Here is a 22,961-nt window from a genome sequence, read left to right on the forward strand (position 1 = left end):
GAGGAAACTGAAGTACAGATATTACACAATTTGCCCAAGTCCAGCAGAGTTGAAGCTGGAGGTTGTCCTTCAAGTCTGCGGTGGCTGTTGCTATTTTTTTTTCCCAATTGGAGGATGATTGCTTTACAACACTGTGTTGGTTTCTGCTGTACAACAGTGTGAATCAGCTATAAGTATGCATGTACCTCCTCCGTCTTGAGCCTCCCTCCCACCCGCCCCCATTCCATGCCTCTAGGTTATCACAGAGCACCAAGCTGAACTCCCTGTGTTATACAGCTGCTTCCCACTAGCTATGAATTTTACACAGGATAGTGTATATATGTCAGTGCTACTCTCTGTGACATCTTAAATTCCTTAATTTAGATTTAATTAAATTAAACCTCTTAAATTCCTTAAAAACAGAAGTCGTATTTATTCAGTTAGTTCAGTTCAGTCTCTCAGTCGTGTCTGCATTTACTATGCCAGGACTTCCTGTCCATCACCAACTCCCGGAGTTCACTCAGACTCACGTCCATCGAGTCAGTGATGCCATCCAGCCATCTCATCCTCTGTCCTCCCCTTCTCCTCCTGCCTACAATCCCTCCCAGCATCAGGGTCTTTTCCAATGAGTCAACTCTTCGCATGAGGTGGCCAAAGTATTGGAGTTTCAGCTTCAGCATCAGTCCTTCCAAAGAACACCCAGGACTGATCTCCTTTAGGTTGGACTGGTTGGATCTCCTTGCAGTCCAAGGGGCTCTCAAGAGTCTTCTCCAACACCACAGTTCAAAAGCATCAATTCTTCGGTGCTCAGCTTTCATCACAGTCCAACTCTCACATCCATACATGACCACTGGAGAAACCATAGCCTTGACTAGACGGACCTTTGTTGGCAAAGTAATGTCTCTGCTTTTTAATATGCTATCTATGTTGGTCATAGCTTTCCTCCTAAGGAGCAAGTGTGTTTTAATTTCATGGCTGCACTCACCATCTCCATTGATTTTGGAGCTCAAAAAAATAAAGTCTGACACTGTTACCACTGTTTCCCCATCTATTTGCCATGAACCCTACTTATTTAACTTATATGCAGAGTACATCGAAGAGGAACTAAAAAGCCTCTTGATGAAAGTGAAAGAGGAAAGTGAAAAAGTTGGCCTTAAAGCTCAACATTCACAAAACTAAGATCATGGCATCTGATCCCATCACTTTATGGGAAATAATGGGGAAACAGTGGAAACAGTGTCAGACTTTATTTTTGGGGGCTCCGAAATCACTGCAGATGGTGATTGCAGCCATGAAATTAAAAGATGCTTATTCCTTGGAAGGAAAATTATGACCAACCTAGATAGCATATTGAAAAGCAGAGACATTACTTTGCCAACAAAGGTCTATCTAGTCAGGGCTATGGTTTTTCCAGTGGTCATGTATGGATGTGAGAGTTGGACTGTGAAGAAAGCTGAGTGCCAAAGAATTGATGCTTTTGAACTGTGGTGCTGGAGAAAACTCTTGAGAGTCCCTTGGACTGCAAAGATATCCAACAAGTCCATTCTAAAAGAGATCAGTCCTGGGTGTTCTTTGGAAGGAATGATGCTAAAGCTGAAACTCCAATACTTTGGCCACCTCATGCGAAGAGTTGACTCATTGGAAAAGACTCTGATGCTGGGAGGGATTGGGGGAAGGAGGAGAAGGGGACGACAGAAGATGAGATGGTTGGATGGCATCATCGACTCGATGGACATGAGTTTGAATAAACTCCGGGAGTTGGTGATGGACAGGGAGGCCTGGTGTGCTGCGATTCATGGGGTCACAAAGAGTCAGACACGACTGAGCATCTGAACTGAACTGTACTGATGGGACCAGATGCCAAGATCTTAGTTTTCTGGATGTTGAACTTTAGGCCAACTTTTTCACTCTCCTCTTTCACTTTCATCAAGAGGCTCTTTAGTTCTTCTTCACTTTCTGCCATATCATCTGCATATCTGAGGTTATTGATATTTCTCCTGGCAGTCGTGATTCCAGCTTGTGCTTCATCCAGCCCAGCGTTTCTCATGATGTACTCTGCATAGAAGTTAAATAGCAGGGTGACAATATGTAGCCTTGTCATACTCCTTTTCCTATTTGGAACCAGTCTGTTGTTCCATGTCCAGTTCTAACTGTGGCTTTCTGACTTGGATATAGGTTTCTCAAGAGGCAGGTCAGGTGGTCTGGTATTCCCGTATCTTTCAGAATTTTCCATAGTTTATTGTGATCCACACAGTCAAAGGCTTTGGCATAGTCAATAAAGCAGAAATAGATGTTTTTCTGGAACTCTCTTGCTTTTTCCATGATCCAGCAGATGTTAGCAATTTGATCTCTGGTTCCTCTGCCTTTTCTAAAACCAGCTTGAACATCTGGAAGTTCACGGTTCACGTATTGCTGAAGCCTGGCTTGGAGAATTTTGAGCATTCCTTTACTAGCGTGTGAGATGAGTGCAATTGTGAAGTAGTTTGAGTATTCTTTGGCATTGCCTTTCTTTGGGATTGGAATGAAAACTGACCTTTTCCAGTCCTGTGGCCACTGCTGAGTTTTCCAAATTTGCTGGCATATTGAGTGCAGCACTTTCACAGCATCATCTTTCAGGATTTGAAATAGCTCAACTGGAATCCCATCACCTCCACTAGCTTTGTTCATAGTGATGCTTTCTAAGGCTCACTTGACTTCACATTCCGGGATGTTTGGCTCTAGGTCAGTGATCACACCATCATGATTATCTGGGTCATGAAGATCTTTTTTGTACAGTTCTTCTGTGTATTCTTGCCACTTCTTAATATCTTCTGCTTCTGTTAGGTCCATAACATTTCTGTCCTTTATCGAGCCCATCTTTGCATGAAATGTTCCCTTGGTATCTCTAATTTTCTTGAAGAGATGTCTAGTCTTTCCCATTCTGTTGTTTTCCTCTATTTCTTTGCATTGATTGCTGAGGAAGGCTTTCCTATCTCTTCTTGCTATTCTTTGGAACTCTGCATTCAGATGTTTATATCTTTCTTTTTCTCCTTTGCTTTTTGTTTGTCTTCTTTTCACAGCTATTGTAAGGCCTCCTCAGACAGCTATTTTGCTTTTTTGCATTTCTTTTTCTTGGGGATGGTCTTGATCCCTGTCTCCTAATGGAGTAGCCATCATGGTCAACAAAAGAATCCCAAAATGCAGTACTTGAATGGTCATATTTATTAGCTGCCCCCAAATCCAAGACCTCCAGTGATACAGTTTTACCATATGGTTCTATTCTAAGGAAAAACTTCTGTTTGCAAAGAATTAATTCAAAATGTGTAAACTTTAGCTGACTTATTTAGTAAACCAAAAATATGTCTATCCATCTGTCTCAAAGTGTTTTTCCATCAGACCTCTATCTTATATTCTCTGACACTCCCCTTCCCAAACTGTATTTTTCTTACTCTCCAAACTCCTAAAACATTGTTTTCCCAGACTTAGTAACTCCCTCCTTTCTGGGTCCTTTAGAATTTTATTCCTTCATTACTTCTTATCTGGTACTGGAATGACAAAAGAGAGCTTACAAATGGCCAATAAAGGAAGATTCCTCCCCCAGAGGACAGGGATGTGGGGAAGGTAAAGGTTTTTTTTGGTCGTGCTACCTGGCATGTGAGATCTTATTTCCCTGCAGTGGAACCACTGGACCACAAGGAAATTCCCTCATATTTTTCACCTTTTTAAATATTTTAAAATTTGCATCATAGTACTCAATTGATTTAACTATGTTAAATTGCATGTGTGGATAACTTGATTAATTATTATGTACCCAGATCAAGATAGAACATATCCAGCACCCCCAGAAGGCTTCCGTACACCTTCTCAGTCAATATCTACTCCTAAGCCTGTGCTCCTTCCATCAAATACCAGCCCAATCACAATAGATTGATTTAGTCTGTGCTTAAACATTATGTAAATAGACTGACATATATGTAAATAGACCCTTATATATACATCAGTTCAGTTCAGTCGCTCAGTCGTGTCAGACTCTTTGTGACCCCATGAACTGCAGCACGCCAGGCCTCCCTATCCATCACCAACTATTGGAGTCTACCCAAACCCATGTCCATTGAGTTGGTTATGCCATCCAGCCATCTCATCCTCTGTCATCCCCTTCTCCTCCTGCCCTCAGTCTTTCCCAGCATCAGGGTCTTTTCAAATGAGTCAGCTCTTTGCATCAGGTGGCCAAAGTATTGGAGTTTCAGCTTCAATATCAGTCCTTCCAGTGAACACCCAGGACTGATCTTTAGGATGGACTGGTTGGATCTCATTGCAGTCCAAGGGACTCTCAAGAGTCTTCTCCAATACCACAGTTCAAAGCATCAATTCTTTGGTGCTCAGCTTTCTTTAGTCTAACTCTCACATCCATACATGACCACTGGAAAAACCATAGCCTTGACTAGACGGACCTTTGTTGAGAAAGTAATGTCTCTGCTTTTTAATATGCTGTCATAACTATCCTTCCAAGGAGTAAACGTCTTTAAATTTCATGGCTGCAGTCATCATGTGCAGTGATTTTGGAGCCCCCAAAAATAAAGTCAGCCACTGTTTCCACTGTTCCCCATCTATTTGCCATGAAGTGATAAGACCGGATGCCATGATCTTAGTTTCTGAATGTTGAGCTTTAGGCCATCTTTTTCACTCTCCTCTTTCAGTTTCATCAAGGGGCTCTTTAGTTCTTTTTCACTTATATATGTAAATATATATATATATATATATACCCTTTTATGACTTGTTCCACATTTTGGTTATGTAGAGAACTTTGTTATCTTTTCATTGTTGTGTAGTTTTGTTAACTGAATATTCCATCATTTAACCATCCAACTCATTTTGGACATTTAGTTTGTTTCCAGTGTGTGGCTATTATGAATTCACCTGCTCTGAGCATTTTTGCATAGGCAGAAGCTCTCATTTCTGTTGGGTACATAACCTCAACTAGAGTCATAGATTCATTGGATAAAGTTTGTGTAGCATTAGTAGATATTGGTAAATAACAATGTAATCTTTTTTCTTTCATGCCTCATATCTGCCTCTGTTGCACCTGAAACAATTTCTTTCTTAGTAAGCACCTAAGTGGATTGCTGTTGATATATGACATTTTGGCTAATATTCTTCAATTAACATATGTGTAGAAATGTATCAGTGGTAATAACTAATGCTTTTAATCTTTTTATAGATCATCGATCCTTTTGTTGAAGTTGAAATTATTGGATTGCCAGTAGATTGTTCTAAAGATCAAACTCGTGTGGTAGATGACAATGGTAAGATCTCTGTTCACTTTTAATAAAGATGCTCTAGAAGTAGAATTTGTACCAAAAATGAAAAACGTGTCTGTGTGGGCTTCCCTGGTGGCTCTGACGATAAAGAATCTGCCTGCAATGCAGGAGACCTGGATTCAGTCTCTGCATTGGGAAGATCGCCTGGAGAAGGGGTAGAAAGAGAAAGTCAAGAGGTTCATTGGAAAGACTGATGCTAAAGCTGAAACTCCAATACTTTGGCCACCTCATGCGAAGAGTTGACTCATTGGAAAAGACCCTGATGCTAGGAGGAATTGGGGGCAGGAGGAGAAGGGGATGACAGAGGATGAGATGGCTGGATGGCATCACCGACTCAATGGACATGAGTTTGAGTGAACTCCGGGAGTTGGTGATGGACAGGGAGGCCTGGTGTGCTGCGATTCATGGGGTCGCAAAGAGTCAGACACGACTGAGCGACTGAACTGAATTGAACTGAGACAGGCTTTCAGAGGAGTTTAAAGAAAGTGATTTGAGGGTTCAAGAGTAGTAGAAACTTGTTACTTAGGAAATAACATGCTTAAAGTAAGTAAGGTTCCCATACTGCGTTTTCCTACCAATGCTCAATGAATTTTTTTAGTCTCAGAAGTAATTGAGATGTCATCACTAAATCAACAAAAAGTATGTTTTCTCTTGTTCAGGAGGGACATCTCAATGATTTTCAGTCCATAATTATTTCATTAGCTAAGGCATTAGGGTTAAGTGGCTGATGCCTCCTTAATACATATGTTTAATAGCACTAATTTTCAGTTTTAGAAAAGAAAAACAAACTTATAGAGTACTTGAATTTTTGTCTATTTAATTAATTTATCTGAGAGAATTTTACCAAGAAATAAATGCTCTTGGCTTATAGAATTTGAGTTAAATTATATGCTTTTACTATGTATTTTCAGTACCTATGAAAATATATCATCTTTCTTGTATTAAGGTCTTGCTTCATGAGATGCCTCTGGGAGTCAACAGGGCCTCATCTCACATGGCTCTGTCACTAGGGTATGACATTAGGCACATTATTTCCTCTCAATATCTGTTTTCTCAAGTATAACATGAGCATTATATTTCCTGTGTTAAAAAATGAGCATGGATTACTTGTATGTTTTTTGTAAGAGTTACATATTTTTGAAAGTCAGTAACGTATATTTTTTCATCAGTTAGGGAAAGAACCCCTGCCCTACCACCCTTAGAGGATTGCCATAAGAATTAAATAGGATAGTATATGTACAGTGGGTCTCCCTTGGTGGCTTAGGGGTAAAGAATACACCTGCAATGCAGGAGACAAGGGTTCAATCCCTGGGTTGGGAAGATCCCCTGGAGAAGGAGATGAGAACTACTCCGGTATTCTTGCCTGGGAAATCCCATGGACAGAGGAGCCTGTGGGCTACAGTCTACAGGGTCATGAAAGAGTTGGACACAACTGAAAAATTAAACAGTGACAACAACAACATTTGTACAATAACATTGAAAGCTTACAGAATGCTTGCTGGTGATGATAACAGCAAACGTCTTGGTGGGTGAGAAGCATCGCTTTATTGGGGTGGGGTAGGGGTGGGGGAGAGGAATCATTCTTTATTGTTTTTGCTAAAACATTATTCTTAGCTCACTACTATGGATGCTTTTTGAGCTTACTGAAACATTTTAAATATTGTCTAAAAGAGCCTTCTCTACAATGCAGTTTTGCTTCAAGGATTATTAGAATTGATGTAATAATTTACAGGCAATTTTCTTACCAATTATTTTCTAGCAATGGGGGTAAGTTCCAAGGCTTTATTTCAGTAAGGCATCCTGGGGTGGCTCTGTTGTCTTCACCAGTTTAATAACCATTGCAAGCAATTTTCACTGTCTGCTTTGCAGATGTTGCCGCTAAATCATTTTTAGCCAACCGCTTTTGCTTTTTCAATTTGTCTTTTCCTGTTTCTCTCAGGATTTAACCCTGTATGGGAAGAAACCCTGACATTTACAGTACACATGCCAGAAATAGCTTTGGTCCGGTTCCTCGTGTGGGATCATGATCCAATTGGACGAGACTTTGTTGGGCAGAGAACTGTGACCTTCAGCAGCTTGGTGCCTGGTAATTCTGGCTGAACTTTTCTCTCTAGAGCATTCCTTGTTCTTTGGAAGATGTGATATGCAATATACATGATACATGGCATATATGATATATAAAGTATGTGTTATATGATAATGTGAGTCTTAATATAACTATTGTAAAGTCAGGTATTTAATTCTATTTCACCCATGGAAAAGCCAAACATGAGTTCAACTAAAAGGTAACTACTTCTCCTCTTTTATCAGGCTACCGGCATGTCTACTTGGAAGGACTGACAGAAGCATCTATATTTGTCCACATAACAATCAATGAAATCTATGGAAAGGTGAGAATGATCACAGGGCTTAAAGTCACATGCAACAATAATATGGTCCCTAACAAAGTTTTTAATTCATTGCATAAAAGGAACGTAAACCTCCACAAAATTTTTTGACAGGAAACCCTAGGAAGGCCAGCCCACGCCATGCTCCATGTGCTCTCCTGCCCTGAGGTCCTCATTCATGTGCTCCTTCCTCTGTTTAGGGGTGTGTACATGTCCCCTCCACCCAGTGGCCCTTGCTGGGCTTAACAGACCTGAGAAAACTATTACTCTCTCAGGCAATCATTTGTTTGACTAAAACAGTCAAGCTGGAGTTACATGTTTGAATTTTATTATAATCCTTAAAAAAAGACTCAGCTGGCTGCAGTTGGAAATTCTCAGATGTTTGAATTACCTGTACTAACTGGGTTGTGATCCCAGCCAGTTCTAGACAGGATGCATTCATTCAAGTGTCATGTATTTAACTGGAAACCTAAAAATCATGAATGAATTAAAAGCCACCCACTGAACTTAAAAGGAAGAGACCGTACCAGTGTCTTCAGGCTCTCTTCCAATGACAGTTTCTTCACTGTGGAGCTCACTTGAGGTTTACATATCTATAGGCTCTCATCTGGTAATGCCAAGTCACTGGGGATTTAGTGACCGGAACCATTTTCAGGACTAGATGTGATTCGGAGGGCCTCGGGCCCAGGAGTGTCTGGTGCTCTTTATCAGAAGGCCAGCATATCAGAAGGTCTGGGGCTCCTCCTCCAGAGGAGGTTTATACATTTATTATACAGAGGTTTATACATTCTCTGTGCTTCTGCTTCCATATCTGTACCTACTTCATGAACAAATACTTTATCTTTAAGAAGCTGCCTGGCACATAGTAAATGCTCAGAAATGTCAGCTAATATTAATATTAAAAAGACTACAATCTGACTGGTAGGGAGTGGACCAGTTTGCCCTGAAATAGGAAGTATGTGTTTATTCTCACATCCATCAGCTGGGAAGGGTGCAGATCCTAATTCCTAAGAGTGGTAAAGTTTTATGTCTTCTTGTGTTCAGTCCTAGATTGTGCTGTTTGCTGAGATCTCTCCTCTGGCCTAAACATACACAAATGTCAATTATCAAAAAGTGATTCTTGAATTTCTTAGGAATCCCAGGTGAACTAAGCAGCATCTCTAGCATTTCACATGCTTGAAGGAAATAATAAAATTCAGAATTTGTTTAAAACTTGAGCCAGAAATAACAGGAAAGAGAATGTGTTCTATAGGGCTTATGTCTCTCTCCTACGTAAATGTCCATGTATGGTGTAAGTCATTTATTACCTTCAAGGTGTGTTTGCGTTGAGATGTATAAACCTCAATGTGGTGGTAGTGAACTGAGCAATGAATGAAACCTGCAACTAAAAATTCAAAGTGGGAGAAAGGGTTTACAGAGTATATGTGTTTTATCATTTTCTGGTTTTACTTGTGCAACCTTCTTGAATGAGGCCCAATTGTGTTTTGTTGTGCTTTTTTCCCCCCTTGCAGTGGAGCCCTTTAATACTCAACCCCAGTTACACTATATTGCACTTTCTAGGAGCTACAAAGGTAGTTTCTCAGCATGGTGTTTGGTTCTGGCTGGCGTGTTTCTATCAGTGGTCATGGCGGCATGCTCTCTCACATCGCTCCATCGTCCTGCTTACCACTTTGAAACTGGCGTCTGTTGCTTTAAGGTGGCTCAAGTTCATAACAGTCTGTTCACTGTGGAAACTCTTCCTACCACCTTGTCCTACCTTCTTTGGGCAGGAAACTCGTGGACAAGCTTGGTTGTGAAAATGGGAGGCTGCCTTCCTCCCAAAGTCAGGTTGATGAGACATGCATGACGTAGTGCCAACGTGCTGTGTGCTGCTGTTTTCTTGGTTTGAATATTCTTCAGTGGCTGTGAGATTTCGTTTTCTATCCATTTTTCATGCAGACGCCACTTGAGAGGCAAGTGGTTGACACAGTGGTATTTGCTTAACTTCTGCTTGGTCCTTTTGTGTCTTCAGAACAGACAGCTCCAAGGTTTGAAGGGGCTGTTCAATAAGAATCCCAGACACAATTCTTCAGAAAACACTTGCCATTACATTCGGAAGCGATCGATTGGAGATAAGATTCTGCGACGCACAGCCAGCGCTCCGGCCAAAGGCAGAAAAAAGAGCAAAATGGGCTTCCAAGAAATGGTAGAGATGAAGGATTCTGTTTCTGAGGCTGCAAGAGATCAAGATGGGGTCCTGAGAAGGACCACGCGGAGTTTGCAAGCGCGCCCCGCCTCTATGCCTGTTGACAGAAGTCTTCTTGGGGCTCTGTCGCTGCCTGTATCTGAAACCACAAAAGACACTGAAGGAAAGGAAAACTCTCAGGGTAAGATGCTTTAAGTTTCTCTGAGAATACACCATTTTAAGACACATTTTGGTGTCCCTAATTACCATGATAACATGGTTGGCATTTTGTAGTCAAAGTAAAATATTCTGAAAAATAGGTAATTACATTACAGTGTTACCTTTTAGACCAGATTTTAAACTTTGGCGAGAGGGTGCTGGAAGAGCAATTTCCTAGTCACCTACAGCCTCAAAATAACATTGACATCTGAAGTTGACAGTGAGGGACCAGGGGTGATGGTGGAGAGCGTATGGGTCTATGAGGTACAACAGAGGGAGGTGAAACTGGCAAAATATGAGCAGAGAGCATGGTTTTCTTAGCGGGTACCATAGTTACTGATTTTCTGAGGGGGAATAGAATTATATTGACTTTTCTGAGGTGTAGTTTAGTTGTATTTCTTTCTCACTATGCAACATGTTTCCACAATTGGAAACGTTTATGGAGAAAGAGGAAACGCCAGCTGTTAAAAGTAAGCCACTTTCTTCACTTGAGAAATCTCTGCTTCCTCAGGAGGGAGCTTATTTGATGTTTTCCTGTGGCCTCTTTCCCTCCCCTGGATGTGGGCAGGGAAGGAAGCATGTCTGTAGCTCCTGTCCAGTTATAAACTCCTCAGGCACAGGGACCAGGTGTTACCTATCTTTTCCTCTAATTTGAGCATAATGGTTCACTTGAGAACTTGATAAAGAGTGGTATCTGTTTTACGCGATACCGAAGAGCTCTGTCCTTGTATCAGTGACTCCTCCCCCACCCTATTTTAGATAATTCAAGTGCCAAAACTGTATGCATTTGATGTCTCTGCAACAGATACATTTTAATTAAATCAGAATCACCTCAGACAGTAGAAGGTGATCCCCGTTTCTTTTAGCAAAATTCTTTCATCATGCAGTCTAATTTCAGTGATCTCTTTTCTCATGAATACCACTTTGTATTGATTTTTATTGTCAGATATGATAGGAGGACAAATCAATTTTTCAATGGCTTCTTTGAAGGAGAAAAGGGGAGTTTAATGTTTGAAATGTTGCTAAGAGTAGTATTGGAGAAGAGATGAATACATGCTTTAAAATTTATTTTAAAACTCCACTTTGGGGGAAGTAAACTATAAATAAACTCCATTTTGGGAGGGAAATAAAGCAAAAAATGGTAATAATTAATCCCGTTAAAACCACAGTTAAGATGCTAATACTATTTAGGTGAGTTAGAAAGCAATAGTTGATATTTCTTTCTTGCATTTAAAAAACAGGAACTTTATATGAGTTATTCATATATATATAGCATAATATATTTAGTAATACATAAATATAAAACTTGTAAATATAGAGCAATATATAACCATGCAATGATTCAAGTTACCATGTAGAAGAAAAATTAAGTGGAAAAAATTCAGAATACAAAATTGTATACATAATTTTATAAAAGCTTACAGTATCTATCTGAGTGGTAACATAATATAATATTTATATTTTTCCTTATAATTTTGGGGTTAATCAAGTTTTTATGATGATTTTTTTAGTTAGGAAAATAATGTTAAGTATATTCTTTTTCAATTTTCATAACTGAAAGCATAAAATGCTATTAAAATAATGTGATTAAGAATATTAGCACACCTAATGTTGTCTTAACAGTATACTAAACAGGATGGGTTACCCTGAATTAGTTTAAATTGTGTATTTTTTAAAGGTTTTCCTTCTTGTGCCCAAGATCTTGCTGCCTCTTTTAGGGGAGAATGAAATATGAAATTTATGGATTTAAACTCCAAAAAATATGATCAATGGGAAATTAGATATTAGCAACGCCATAGAATTGGTGACCAAGTCTTTATTTTTACATTTTGAAGTCAACAGATATTGATATTCTAATGCATTTATTGCACTTCCAATTTGTTTTCAAAATTAATTGGTCAAATTAAGTCTTTTGCCAAAATGTTTTTCAAAATGATTTGTGGGTTTTTTTGTTTGTTTTTGTATCTTGCTTACAGTTACCACAATACTTTGTTTAACAGAGCTGTCTTGTTCTGTTTTTATTGCCATGCTTCTGTGTAGTACAAATCTGAATAGGAAACAACTTAAGGTAATCTTCACTGTAAAAGTATGGTAACTCATTGACATTTTTTTTTTACAATGAATATTACATCCTTAGCTGATGTAATAGCTATTCAAAGGGAGGCTCCAGTGAAACTATATAAATATATTTTACCATTTATTCATCACACAGACACTTTGTTGCAAATCTATGCAATCCATGATTCTGTCACAATGTAACAGATTTACATTTTCCATTTGTCTGTCTGAAGGCAAACATGAGTGTTTGCAGGTCCTATATAAAGTGATATATGTCACTTAAAATATTGTTTGTTTCATTCAGCAGAAGATAAGGATGCCAGGAGAGATGGGAAGGCAAGTGTAAAAGACCAGCATCTTCTAAATTTCAACAAAAAGTTATCCTCTTCCTCCAGTGCTCTCATCCACAAAGACATCAGCCAAGGGAACTCTGCTGTTTCTACTGCCAACTTGTCAATCACAGAACAGTTAGTGTCAGGTCTAAAGGGTGGGAGAACCAAATCAAACATGTTAAGTGATTGCTGGGAACATCAGTGCCTCAGCAGATCCCTCTCTCCAAGGCAGCATTTGGCTCATGATCCTGCAGTTAGCTCATCAAAAGATCTATGTGGTGTGAAAACCAAGGAAAATGGGAATGCAGGGGGCTTCGTGGTAGGGAAAAGCACATTGTCAGGAAGCATCCTTTCTCAAAGCAATCTGGAGATTAAGAAGCTGGAAGGTAACTGGGATAAGGGCAGAGCTGCAACATCCTTTTCTTTGTCAGACGTCTCTACACTCTGTTCTGATGCACCAGATTTACATTCCACTGCAATTCTCCAGGAGAGTGAAATTTCCCACCTTATTGACAATGTCACTTTAACAAATGAGAATGAGCCTGGCAGTTCCATCTCAGCACTGATTGGCCAGTTTGATGAGACCGGCAACCAGGCTAACCCTACAGTTGTTTCTCATCTTCAGAGCTCCAGTGTGATGTCGGGCCATCCTCCTGTGTCCACCATGGACCTAAAAATGCCCTTCAAGCCTGGCTTTTCTAATGGAAAACCCAAGTCATCCTTCCTGTGCTCATCTCCTGAGCAGATTGCACTCTCTGGACACGAGACCTGTCAATGTTCAACACATACAGCTGTTGGTGAAACTATCTGCACTCCTGTCTCTAAAACGAAACCAGACAATGACCTTTCTGGGAAGGCCATGACTGGGGCCATAGAAAACAACCTGCCTCGGTCCTCTAATACTTCTCACTGCTGGTTGCCAGAAAGTCCCACCCATGGGAAAGACTGGGAAATCCTGAAGAACCCCAGCCCTGCCACTTCCACTGACTTGACACTGGAGGATGTAATAGCTGCTCCTACTCTCAGTTTAAATTCTGGGGAGAGCAGTCTAGTAGAAATGGATGGAGACTCAGAAAATCTGTCCCTAACAACCTATGAATATAGGAGAGAGGGCACAAGTCACCTCACTTCTCCTTTAAAAGTGAAATACAGTCCAGATGCAGTGGAACATTTTCAAAGAGGCTTGAGAAATGGCTACTGTAAAGAGACTCTCCACCCTTCTGTCTCTGAAATATTCAACAATACCCAAGATGTCAAAAATCAAAGTATCTCTCATCTAGCCTATCAGGGTGCTGGGTTTATGCATAACCACTTCTCAAATTCAGATGCAAAAACGAACCAGACCTCTGGGCCCCTGCCTTGTGCTCATGACTTGCATGCCCCTGCCCCGGAGCAGTCCACACACTCTGCTCTGAAGCTGTCCAGTCCGTGCAAATCCAAAAGTCTTGGGGACTTAACATCAGAGGACATCGCCTGTAATTTTGAAAGCAAGTACCAGTGTATTAGTAAGAGCTTCGTTACCACTGGCATCAGAGACAAGAAGGGCATGACTGTAAAAACAAAGTCGTTAGAGCCTATGGATGCCCTGACCGAACAGCTGCGGAAACTTGTGTCCTTTGACCAGGAAGATGGCTGCCAAGTGCTGTACTCCAAGCAAGATGCCAATCAATTCCCCAGGGCCTTGGTCAGAAAGTTGTCATCCAGAAGTCAGAGCAGAGTGCGCAATATTGCCAGTCGTGCCAAGGAGAAGCAGGAAGCCAACAGGCAGAAGAGTGTGAACCCCAGCACCGTGGGAGGAGTGGTTCTTCGAAGCAAGCCGTGTGCGCCGGCCCCCACAGGGAACCGGCACTCCACCGGTTCCTACATCGCGGGCTACCTGCGGAGCGCCAAGGGCGGCAGCTTGGAAGGCCGCGGCATCCCCGAGGGCGCATGCGCAGCCCTGCGCTCCGGCCACGCCGACAGGTTCTGTTCACATCATTCTGTTCTGCAGACCGAACCCAGCAGTGATGATAAACCAGAAATTTATTTTCTTTTGAGACTGTGAATTACATAAAGCTGCATTTTCACTGTTAATAAGATATTCTGTAGAATGTCTGAGTTTTTAGGAAATATGGTCCTTGGCTTTGAGATGATTTTCAGATGTATTTTTAAACTCGTATTACAGCCTCCTTTTGACTCCGTGTGTTCTTTTTGCGTTTGTATATAGACCCGGGTGACATTTCCTGTGTACCTCTGATCTTTCCTCCCTGAGATGTGAACTCTATTGGTATGATATATGTGCATGCCCTAGATGTGAAACTTCTCAGCAGTTTGGGTTCTATGTTTCACCAAGACGCTCTTTACTCTGTGCTCTCAGCTCACGGTCACAAATGTAGTCATTTTTACTCTCTGCTAAGAGATTTTTACAAAGGACAAAGGGATGAATTCTTTATTTTAAAGCCATTACCATCTTTCCTAGTTTTCCTTCTTTATTGAGAAGCTCAGATGCATTTTTATAACTCAGTTAAAAGAAGATTTAAAAAGTTACCTACCTTACCTTTCAAGATTTCTCTACCCCACCCAGAAGGAGAGTTCAGAGGAGATGGGTAGCTGCCCTCCCCACCCCCCAACCATACCCTCTCATTTTAGAGCCAGGTGTGAGGGTCTGAGGAATAAAGCAAACTTCTGTATATAAGGACAAAATTGTTTGTTTTACATAAATTTTGTTACATATTTTTGCTAATGGCTTTGTATGTAACAAGAACACAGTTGCCAAGCTATTTGTTGTATTTTTGAATTTTCTGATTAAATTATAGGCTGCAAATAATGGCTTTCAGGATGAAGGACTTCCAGCATATGCTAACAATGACATAGCACAAATTGAAAACTTCCCAAAGCTTTCAAGAAAAAAAATATTTTCTCATGCTAAAACCCAAGTGAATATAGATAATTAGAAGAAATCTTTTCCCTTCAGGGAGCCAAGTAACTCTATTTTAGTACCAACATACATTATTTTCACTGTGAATCCATTTTTTATTGCATGTTCAGATGTCCCTCTTTGCTTTTTTGTAATGTTAACCGCAATGATGTTCTTCTTGGAATTCATGAAAATATAATTAAAGGAGATTTTTAAACACTTGGTGATTTTTTTTTTTTTTTTTTTTCAAAATTGAAGTTCATGTGATGACTATTGAGTAGGGAACCCAGAGCTCTTGGAAATATTTGCCTTTTCATCTCTCTGCAGTAGAAGAGATCACTTCTATGGGGACAGTTTTAAGCAGCATTTTATGTCATTGAGTGTTTTCACTGTGCTTTCAAGAGAGTATTTGCAAGGTGACTTGAGAAGAAATGGAAATGTAATGAGTTGCTTTGCATTTGGTGATGATGTTGCAAGTTTAAAAATCCTTCCCAAATCCTGCCCATGGCAGGAGTGGAATTGGTAAGCAGGCAATGCCGGCAAGAGGCTGTGTTTGACAAATCAGACCACCTGAAGCTTTGCTGTGTGGGGGGAGACTGGAGAGGAAAGCAGTTGGATCCTGCTTTCTCTCATCAGCCTGCTGCTGTAGAACCTGGATCCTGTGCTTCACCACCTCCTGATCCCAGCCAGGTGCCCACCCAACTCCTGCTCACCTTCAGTTGCTGCCGCCACCTCTTGGCACTGCAGCTGCTTCTCACTCCTACACCAGGACTCCATGGAGTCCCTGCTTCTGGAATCGCGTACAGGATTGGAGCCTACCACCATGGCCACTTTGCTCATTAGTCCATTGCACAAGCAGTGAATCTAGCAAGGAGAGAAACTGACCAGCGCTCAGAAAATAGGTCATTCTGTCTCCCTGGTTATTGAAAGTCTCTTTGTGGCTATGCCTATTCTTTCAGAGTCACTCCTGAGAGACTGTAATGTGGCCGTGATCACAAACTGTCTTTGACGTGAGTTCAGGGTCTTTCTTTCTCCAGCAGTTGGTTATCAGGAATAGGTGTGGCTGAGAGAGTGGCATTGCTGCAACAGAGGCAGGTGATATGGCGATCAAGGCAAACAGGCATATTTTTTGCATCTTCTGGAGTACTTGAGTCTTCCTAAGTTTACTGTTTCTTTCATGTAATAGTTCATTTTTGTCCACTCAACCCTTTCCTGGGAGTTTCTGTTAACACTGAGCTCATGATGGGCTGCTTCAGCTGCACAGTTACTTGATGTGCCATTGTTAGGCTCTCCCGCTTTACTTCAGAGGGTATGGCCCTTCCTATTCCAGACCACTGGACCTCTAAAAATCTTACTGATGTCGCAGGCCCCTTGATCATCAAGGACTTGCTGCCCTCCCTCTGACACATTTGTGTTTTAATAGGACATTTAAATTACTTGACTGTTCTCCTTATTAGGTCCAATTAGTAAAATGTCAATCAGTGTAGAAGCCTGGCACAATGCACTGAAGAAAAGCAAGATGGTGGAGATCAGTATAGACTAGACCCTGACAGACAGCAGAAAATTGATCCAGACCTAGAGAGAGACAGTGAAGACTTACTGCTTCCTTGCAACATGAAGATAAACTGCTTTTGATCCTCTCTTTCGATGAGAATCAGACATAAAGCATTCAGCAAAACAATAGTCACAAATAAAGTGCCAGAGGTTGAGTTGATTTCCTCCCATAAAATTCCTATCTAGCGTAGAAGCTGTAATTGGAATAGTATTTTAAATTTAGAGTAGTCCACTGGCACCCACCATGATCAACATGATTTTGGGGGGAAGGTCTGGTAGGTGAAATGAACAGATGTATTATGGGAATCACCATCACTGAATCTTTTAAGTCTTTTGGTACTGATTTCTGCAATTTGTCCTGGCAGATATGGCTTCTGATTTTACTATCTTGGCCTGGATGGAAGGTGCATTGTACCTTTTAAAATTATATTATTCCTTAATTCATAGGTCAGGAAACCAAGGGCCAAGTTCTAAGTGTATCTATCCCATTAGGCATTCAGAGACTAGAGACAGAGCAACAGAGTGGGTCCTTGGAACTATTGGATCCATTGCAAGATGAACCCAAACACCATTTACAATCTGGTGGCTATAAGTCTCCCTTTTAATTGGAAGACCATGGTGGTGGTATGGGTTCTCCAATATTGTCAGCTGTGATCTCATTCTAACCATCCTCAAGATGTCTAGGATTTCTCTGGTTATCCAGTGGTTAAGAATCTGCACTTCCATTGCAGCAGGCACTGGTTCAATCTTTAACTGGGGAATGAAGGTCCTGCATGGTGCATTAAAAAAAAAGAAAAAAAGATTTCTGGGAATTCCCTTTTCTGTAGTGCACAATTACTCTGGCAAGTTTGAGGAAAGGTTAGAGAGAAACTTGCCATGTTCTGGTGGCATTGTGGGAACCCAACATTCCCTTTAATCAATGGGCTCTGGCTCTGTGAACTGACTTAGATCTAGTAACTGAGGATTGCAGTTTTCCATCAGTGTCTGACAGCAGCATTATGATCATCAGTTTTCAATTCTTTTTGGTTGTATAAATCAAACAAAAGACTAGTCAGTGGTCTTCAAACTTTAGCATACTTTAGCAAATTACCTAGAGGATTCATTCAAACATAGATTGTTGGCCCATACCCCCAGAATTTCTGCATTAGTAGATCTGGAGTGGGGCTTGAGAATTTTCATTTCAAAGAAGTTCCTAGGTGATGCTAAAGCTGCTGATCTTAGGACGACTAAGACCTCCCACACAGGTGGCATGTTCCCTCCTAGAGAATACACTCAGGTGGTGGGTTTGCATGTCTTCATTCTAATATTCTCTTTTTCCTGAGCCTTCTGATCCCTGTCTCACTACTCTGCCAAGTAAGTTCCCACAAACTCACCTCAACTTACTGAGCCATTGTGAATCCAGGCTTAATGGAGTCATCTTAGCTAACTATTAGGACTGGTAGACATTAAATTTTACTAGGACATTATTAAGACTTCCTGGACTTTAAATTCCAACTTATGGATGAGTTGCCCATTTCAACAAATCTCTCCTGTTCAGTGGTACGTTCCAGGTCCACTTGAGGGTCCAACACCCTCAAGATCTACTGCCACAGATGTTTCTCTGGTTCTTGCTTGATGTGTTCATGATATGGTATTACTCCCTGCCTTAAAAGCATCTATGGCTTTCACAAAGTGCCTTAAAATGACAGTCACCGGCCAGAACCTATCTAGGATTTCAGTGCCATCATAAGTAGCCAACCACTACAGAAGTACTAAAATTATCATTACCCCCAATTTATTCAGTTGTTAGAACTACTTGATATCCCCAATCTTACCCTAAGCCTCCACTCATCCCAATCAACCCCAAGTGAGAGCATTAGTAATTCACATGCCAAAGCATGCCACCTGCTATTACTACCCTACTTCTGGTACAGTTGTCTCTGGTACAGTTGTTCTTAGGTTCTTAGAGAAGACTATCAGAGCAGATAGCTTTTGTGCTAATGTTTTATTGAGGCCCAGTCCTAGGGAAGTTAGAGTGAGAAGAAAAGGAAAGAGAGGTAAGGAAGTAGGGAAAGAAACTATGAAGAGGAGTATAGCAGGCTGGCTGTGATGTCAGAACAAACATAGCTGGTTGCCTGACCTTATGAGACAAAGAGGCCAAATAAAATGACTGCCCTTCAGAACAGTCCAGGAGGGGAAGGAAAGACTGCTATCTGCTGACTATTTTCTGTTTCTTGCCTTTGTTTGTTGAATTCTGCCTCCTTAGGGTGTTAACTTTCTCACCTCTCCAGCTATTGTTACCCAGCCTCTACCAGCTTCCCTGAGGAAGCCAGAGCTCTGTGGGTCTCCTCTAGCAAGTGTTCAAATGTAGTCATCTCTACTTGTCAGTGTGTGGAAACTTCCTGATTCATGGTGGTGGCAGTGGCCATAGTAGTTGGGATGTAAAACTGTGAATCAGGTGTGATCCGTGGCTGGGGTTGTGGGGCTGGGATGCAAGGGAGACAGCCATGGTGGGGGTGTTGGCAGGGCCAAGCAGGGTTCATGTATAAATTGGCTTTTGCTCAGCCAGTTGGTATAGGTGTCTGGTCATTTGAACACCTATCAAAGGTCTACGTGATTGTGTGCTAAGTTGCTTCAGTCATGTCTGACTCTTTGTGACCCTATGGACTGTAGCCCGCCAGGCTACTCTGTCCACAGGATTCTCCAGGCAAGACTACTAGAGTGGGTTGCCATGCCCTCCTCATCAAAGGTATACTGATAAGCAATTTCAATACTGAGACCTAGAAATTAAAAAGAAAAAAGGATTTAGCCAAATTCCTTGACCATATGAAGTTTACAAAATATTCTGTGAAACAGACTAAAAAAGTAGATAAAGGAACACAGTGGGCTAAATGGAGTGATACATGCAAACATGGGAGTAAGCAAGGTGCACAGAAAGGGGCAGCTAGTTTGGTTTGGGGGGACAGAGAAAATTTCTTGGAGGCAGGACCAGTTTCAAGGACACACAACCAGTATCTCAGGTTCTAATACTCAGAAGTGCTCATGCTTGGGGTTTAATGCTGTATGGCCCCCTTTTGAAATTCTTAATCCTGTAGGTTTATCTTTGATATGTGTGTTTTGTATGAAGGACAGTGGGGCACATGCCCGGGGCTTGGAGCCCCCTGCTCAATGCAGTCCCACCTGCTGCCTCCCTGTCTCCCCAGGAGGGGTTCTCAGCAGCCTGCCTTCGGCCGGTGGAGCTAGGGAGCAGTGAGCCTGGCCGGGAGAGGCCTGCACACTGCCATCACCCTCCATCCCCAGCAGAGACCAGGCATGGGGACAAGGAGAGTCAAGGCTGGGCTTGTGCTCCACTGTGTCTTGGGTGGGGCAAGATGGCATTTGTTCCCAGCCTGGGTTGGCAGTTCCATAGTGTTCTTGTCTAGGCAGCTCATGGGGGCATCTCTTTTACCCTCAATGAGGTTCCAAATATGTCCTGTGCAGAGGCTCCAGTTCCTTGGCTTGGGATGGCCAAACGTGTGATGACTGCCTGAATAGCTCACTTTTTCATTTTGCACTGGGCTCAGAAAATTATGTGATCAGCCTGCTTGGGGGTGATGATGCTGGAACTGATTCTTGAAGGATAAATACGAATTTTCCTGATATAAAGGGCAAGGAAGGGGCCGAAGAGAGTCTTCTAAAAAGAGGGAACCGCATGAACAAGTATGTGAAGCATGAAATTGTACCACACATAGATACATAGAGTTGCAAATGCTTCTTTTTTTTTTCCTGTTTTTGAACATCTTGGTGGATGGTGTTCCATCCCCTGAGATGGGAAAGTGAAGGCATGCATGGGTGAGGGGAGAGCTCCCTCTTGGCCACTTTAATTTGAGGTTCCTATTATATGGAGATGTCAAGGTGACAGTGTCTGGAGTGACAGGCAGAGCTCAGGGTATGGGTTTGGGAATCTGGCACAGGTGACTGAAAGCCATGGGATGGGTGAGGTTGCCCAGGTAGAGAAAGTAGATAGAGCAGAGAAGGGGATCCGGGATACCCTTATTTTAGATGATGGGGAAAAGAGGAGGACCCAGAAAAGGAGATGAGGAGTATCTGATACAGGAGGAAGAAACTTGGGAGAATGTCATGGAGATGATGATGAAAGTGTTTTAAGAAGGAGGGCTGTACCTAGTTTGAAAGTTTTAAATAAGTACTGGAAGGTCAAGATACTTCACATAAAAATGTAGGTTTTCAGTCTTTCACGAAAAATCGGTCCAGTGAAAACACAGGACCCACAGTCTGCTCGGTAAAAACCAGCTACCGGCCGCTGGAGCTTGAGCTCATCAGTGCGCATGCGCTGTGCATCTTCGCAGTCTCCCACCCACTGCCTCTTGTCTCCCTGACTATCAGGATTTGTCAGTCTGCATTTATCATCATGCTTACATTACTGAAAGTCCCACAGGAGAGGGACAGTCTCCCCATCAAAGCCAGGAAAACAAAAGATAGCCCCAAAGAGCTGTGTGTTTTAAAAGCAAAGTTGGAAAGAGCATATTTCTGTGAGGAAGTGATGAATAGTCTATGTGTTTAATAAGAAAATAAAGCCTCTTCAAAAGAAACAGCTCTATTTTACTCGATTATAATCTACTACCTCCATGTCTTCTGCAGGCTTTTGAGTTGACCCTATTTTAAATTCATTTGCAAATTCTGTCTCCAGAAAAAAATATTTCTAAAATGTTTCATCATGTCATTTTTCACATTTAATTAACCTCAGTGAGTCCTGTTGGTGTCCATATTGTCTGAACACAGAATATATGAACTGACTGAGGATGTTTTTCAAATCTAAATTCACACTTCGGAGCATTTTTCCATTGTCCTTTGCTGGCTCTCCTCCCAGCTACCAATTTGGAGCCTAGAGGTATGTGTGACAAGGCCTGACATCACCAGTTCAAATCCTACCCCATAGATCATTTTCTAATCAACAAGGCAGTGCCTGTGCGGCAGGAGGAGTTCACCCTGGTCCCTTCAAGAGCCCTGGCTGGTACAGAGCTACAGGGAGGCTCAGTGCTGGGATGAGGGTTGTGGGCTTTACATCCTATGGTCTGAGCCTTCTTGTCACCCTTTCCCCCACTTCATCTCTTCATCTTGCCACACATGCCCTAGTGCATCACCTCCTGGTGACAGGAAGATTCCAATCCTGAGCTCTGATCATATTAAGGCGTAAAATTGTATTGTAAATTAGAACTTTCATCTCCCAGGAGAAGGGAAAACCAGTCTGTTCAGTCAAGTCTTTTGCAAATTCACAGCAGCGGTTAAAAGTTTGTGATTAAAAACTTTATATCTGGGCCAAACTGCTTGCATTCAAATTTCATTTTTGCCCCATGTACATTTTACCATTATCTGTAAAATGGGAATAATAGTAGACTAATCTCATATGTTGTGAGGATTATGTGAATTGACATGTAAAGTCCTTGATTAATAGTGGTTGGTATTTGGTAAATGTTCAAATTTTTGCTTCTGTACTATAATTATCATCATGCTATTGTTACCTTATGGCATACTGTTTGATCTTTCCACTTAGTTATTATGTAACCACTGAGTTGATCAGTTTCTTTCTCCCTGAAGTATAATCCATTTTTTTGGGGGGGGGGCAGAATTTTCTAACTTATACACAATTCTATATATCATCCTTTCCTACTGACAGAGACAGAAATTTCTCTTTATAATTTATAGACACATGCATGCTTAGTAGAAGAAATAGAATATATTCACCTATAAATATATACAATTTCTAAACAGAAATAATCAAGGAGGGAAATCACTCAGATGTCAAAATTCTTCACTTGTGTCCAGTCTCATTTTTCTTAAATCTTCTAAACCCCTCTTCAATCAGTTCTCTACTCTGAATTCCTTTCCATTCATGTGTTGAATAAGTGGTCATTTTGCCTTGTTCCTCATGCTCTTTCATGATTTTTTTTTTTACATCATTTCATTTCCATTTGGTTTCCACAGTGATACCACAGAGAGTTTTGAACACAGTATGATTTCAGAGAGCCTAATCAATATCCTGAATTTTTTTTTCCAATTACTCCCTCAGTATATTCTCTATCTCCAGTTGCTATTTCA

The 22,961-nt window shown here is 41.3% G+C and overlaps 1 protein-coding gene across 12 annotated transcripts in view; it reads left to right on the forward strand.

The window, feature by feature from the left end:
* PLCH1 (phospholipase C eta 1) overlaps window positions 1-15,551 on the forward strand; it is a 255,817-nt gene extending 240,266 nt beyond the window's left edge. For 9 of the 12 annotated variants that reach the window (XM_044945543.2, XM_045166236.1, XM_044945548.2 and 6 more), the window contains 6 exons: window positions 5,177-5,261; window positions 7,216-7,362; window positions 7,587-7,666; window positions 9,175-9,234; window positions 9,675-10,029; window positions 12,409-15,551. In XM_044945543.2, the coding sequence (XP_044801478.2) occupies window positions 5,177-5,261; window positions 7,216-7,362; window positions 7,587-7,666; window positions 9,175-9,234; window positions 9,675-10,029; window positions 12,409-14,480 (2,799 nt within the window). In that variant the 3' untranslated portion in view covers window positions 14,481-15,551. The remainder of the gene's footprint in view (window positions 1-5,176; window positions 5,262-7,215; window positions 7,363-7,586; window positions 7,667-9,174; window positions 9,235-9,674; window positions 10,030-12,408) is intronic. The other 3 variants (XM_044945563.2, XM_025289500.3, XM_025289499.3) reach the window with 3 other exon arrangements.
* The last annotated feature ends 7,410 nt before the right edge of the window (window positions 15,552-22,961 follow it).

This window comes from Bubalus bubalis, chromosome 1 (genome assembly GCF_019923935.1).
Source record: "Bubalus bubalis isolate 160015118507 breed Murrah chromosome 1, NDDB_SH_1, whole genome shotgun sequence".
NCBI classification, from domain to species: domain Eukaryota; kingdom Metazoa; phylum Chordata; class Mammalia; order Artiodactyla; family Bovidae; genus Bubalus; species Bubalus bubalis.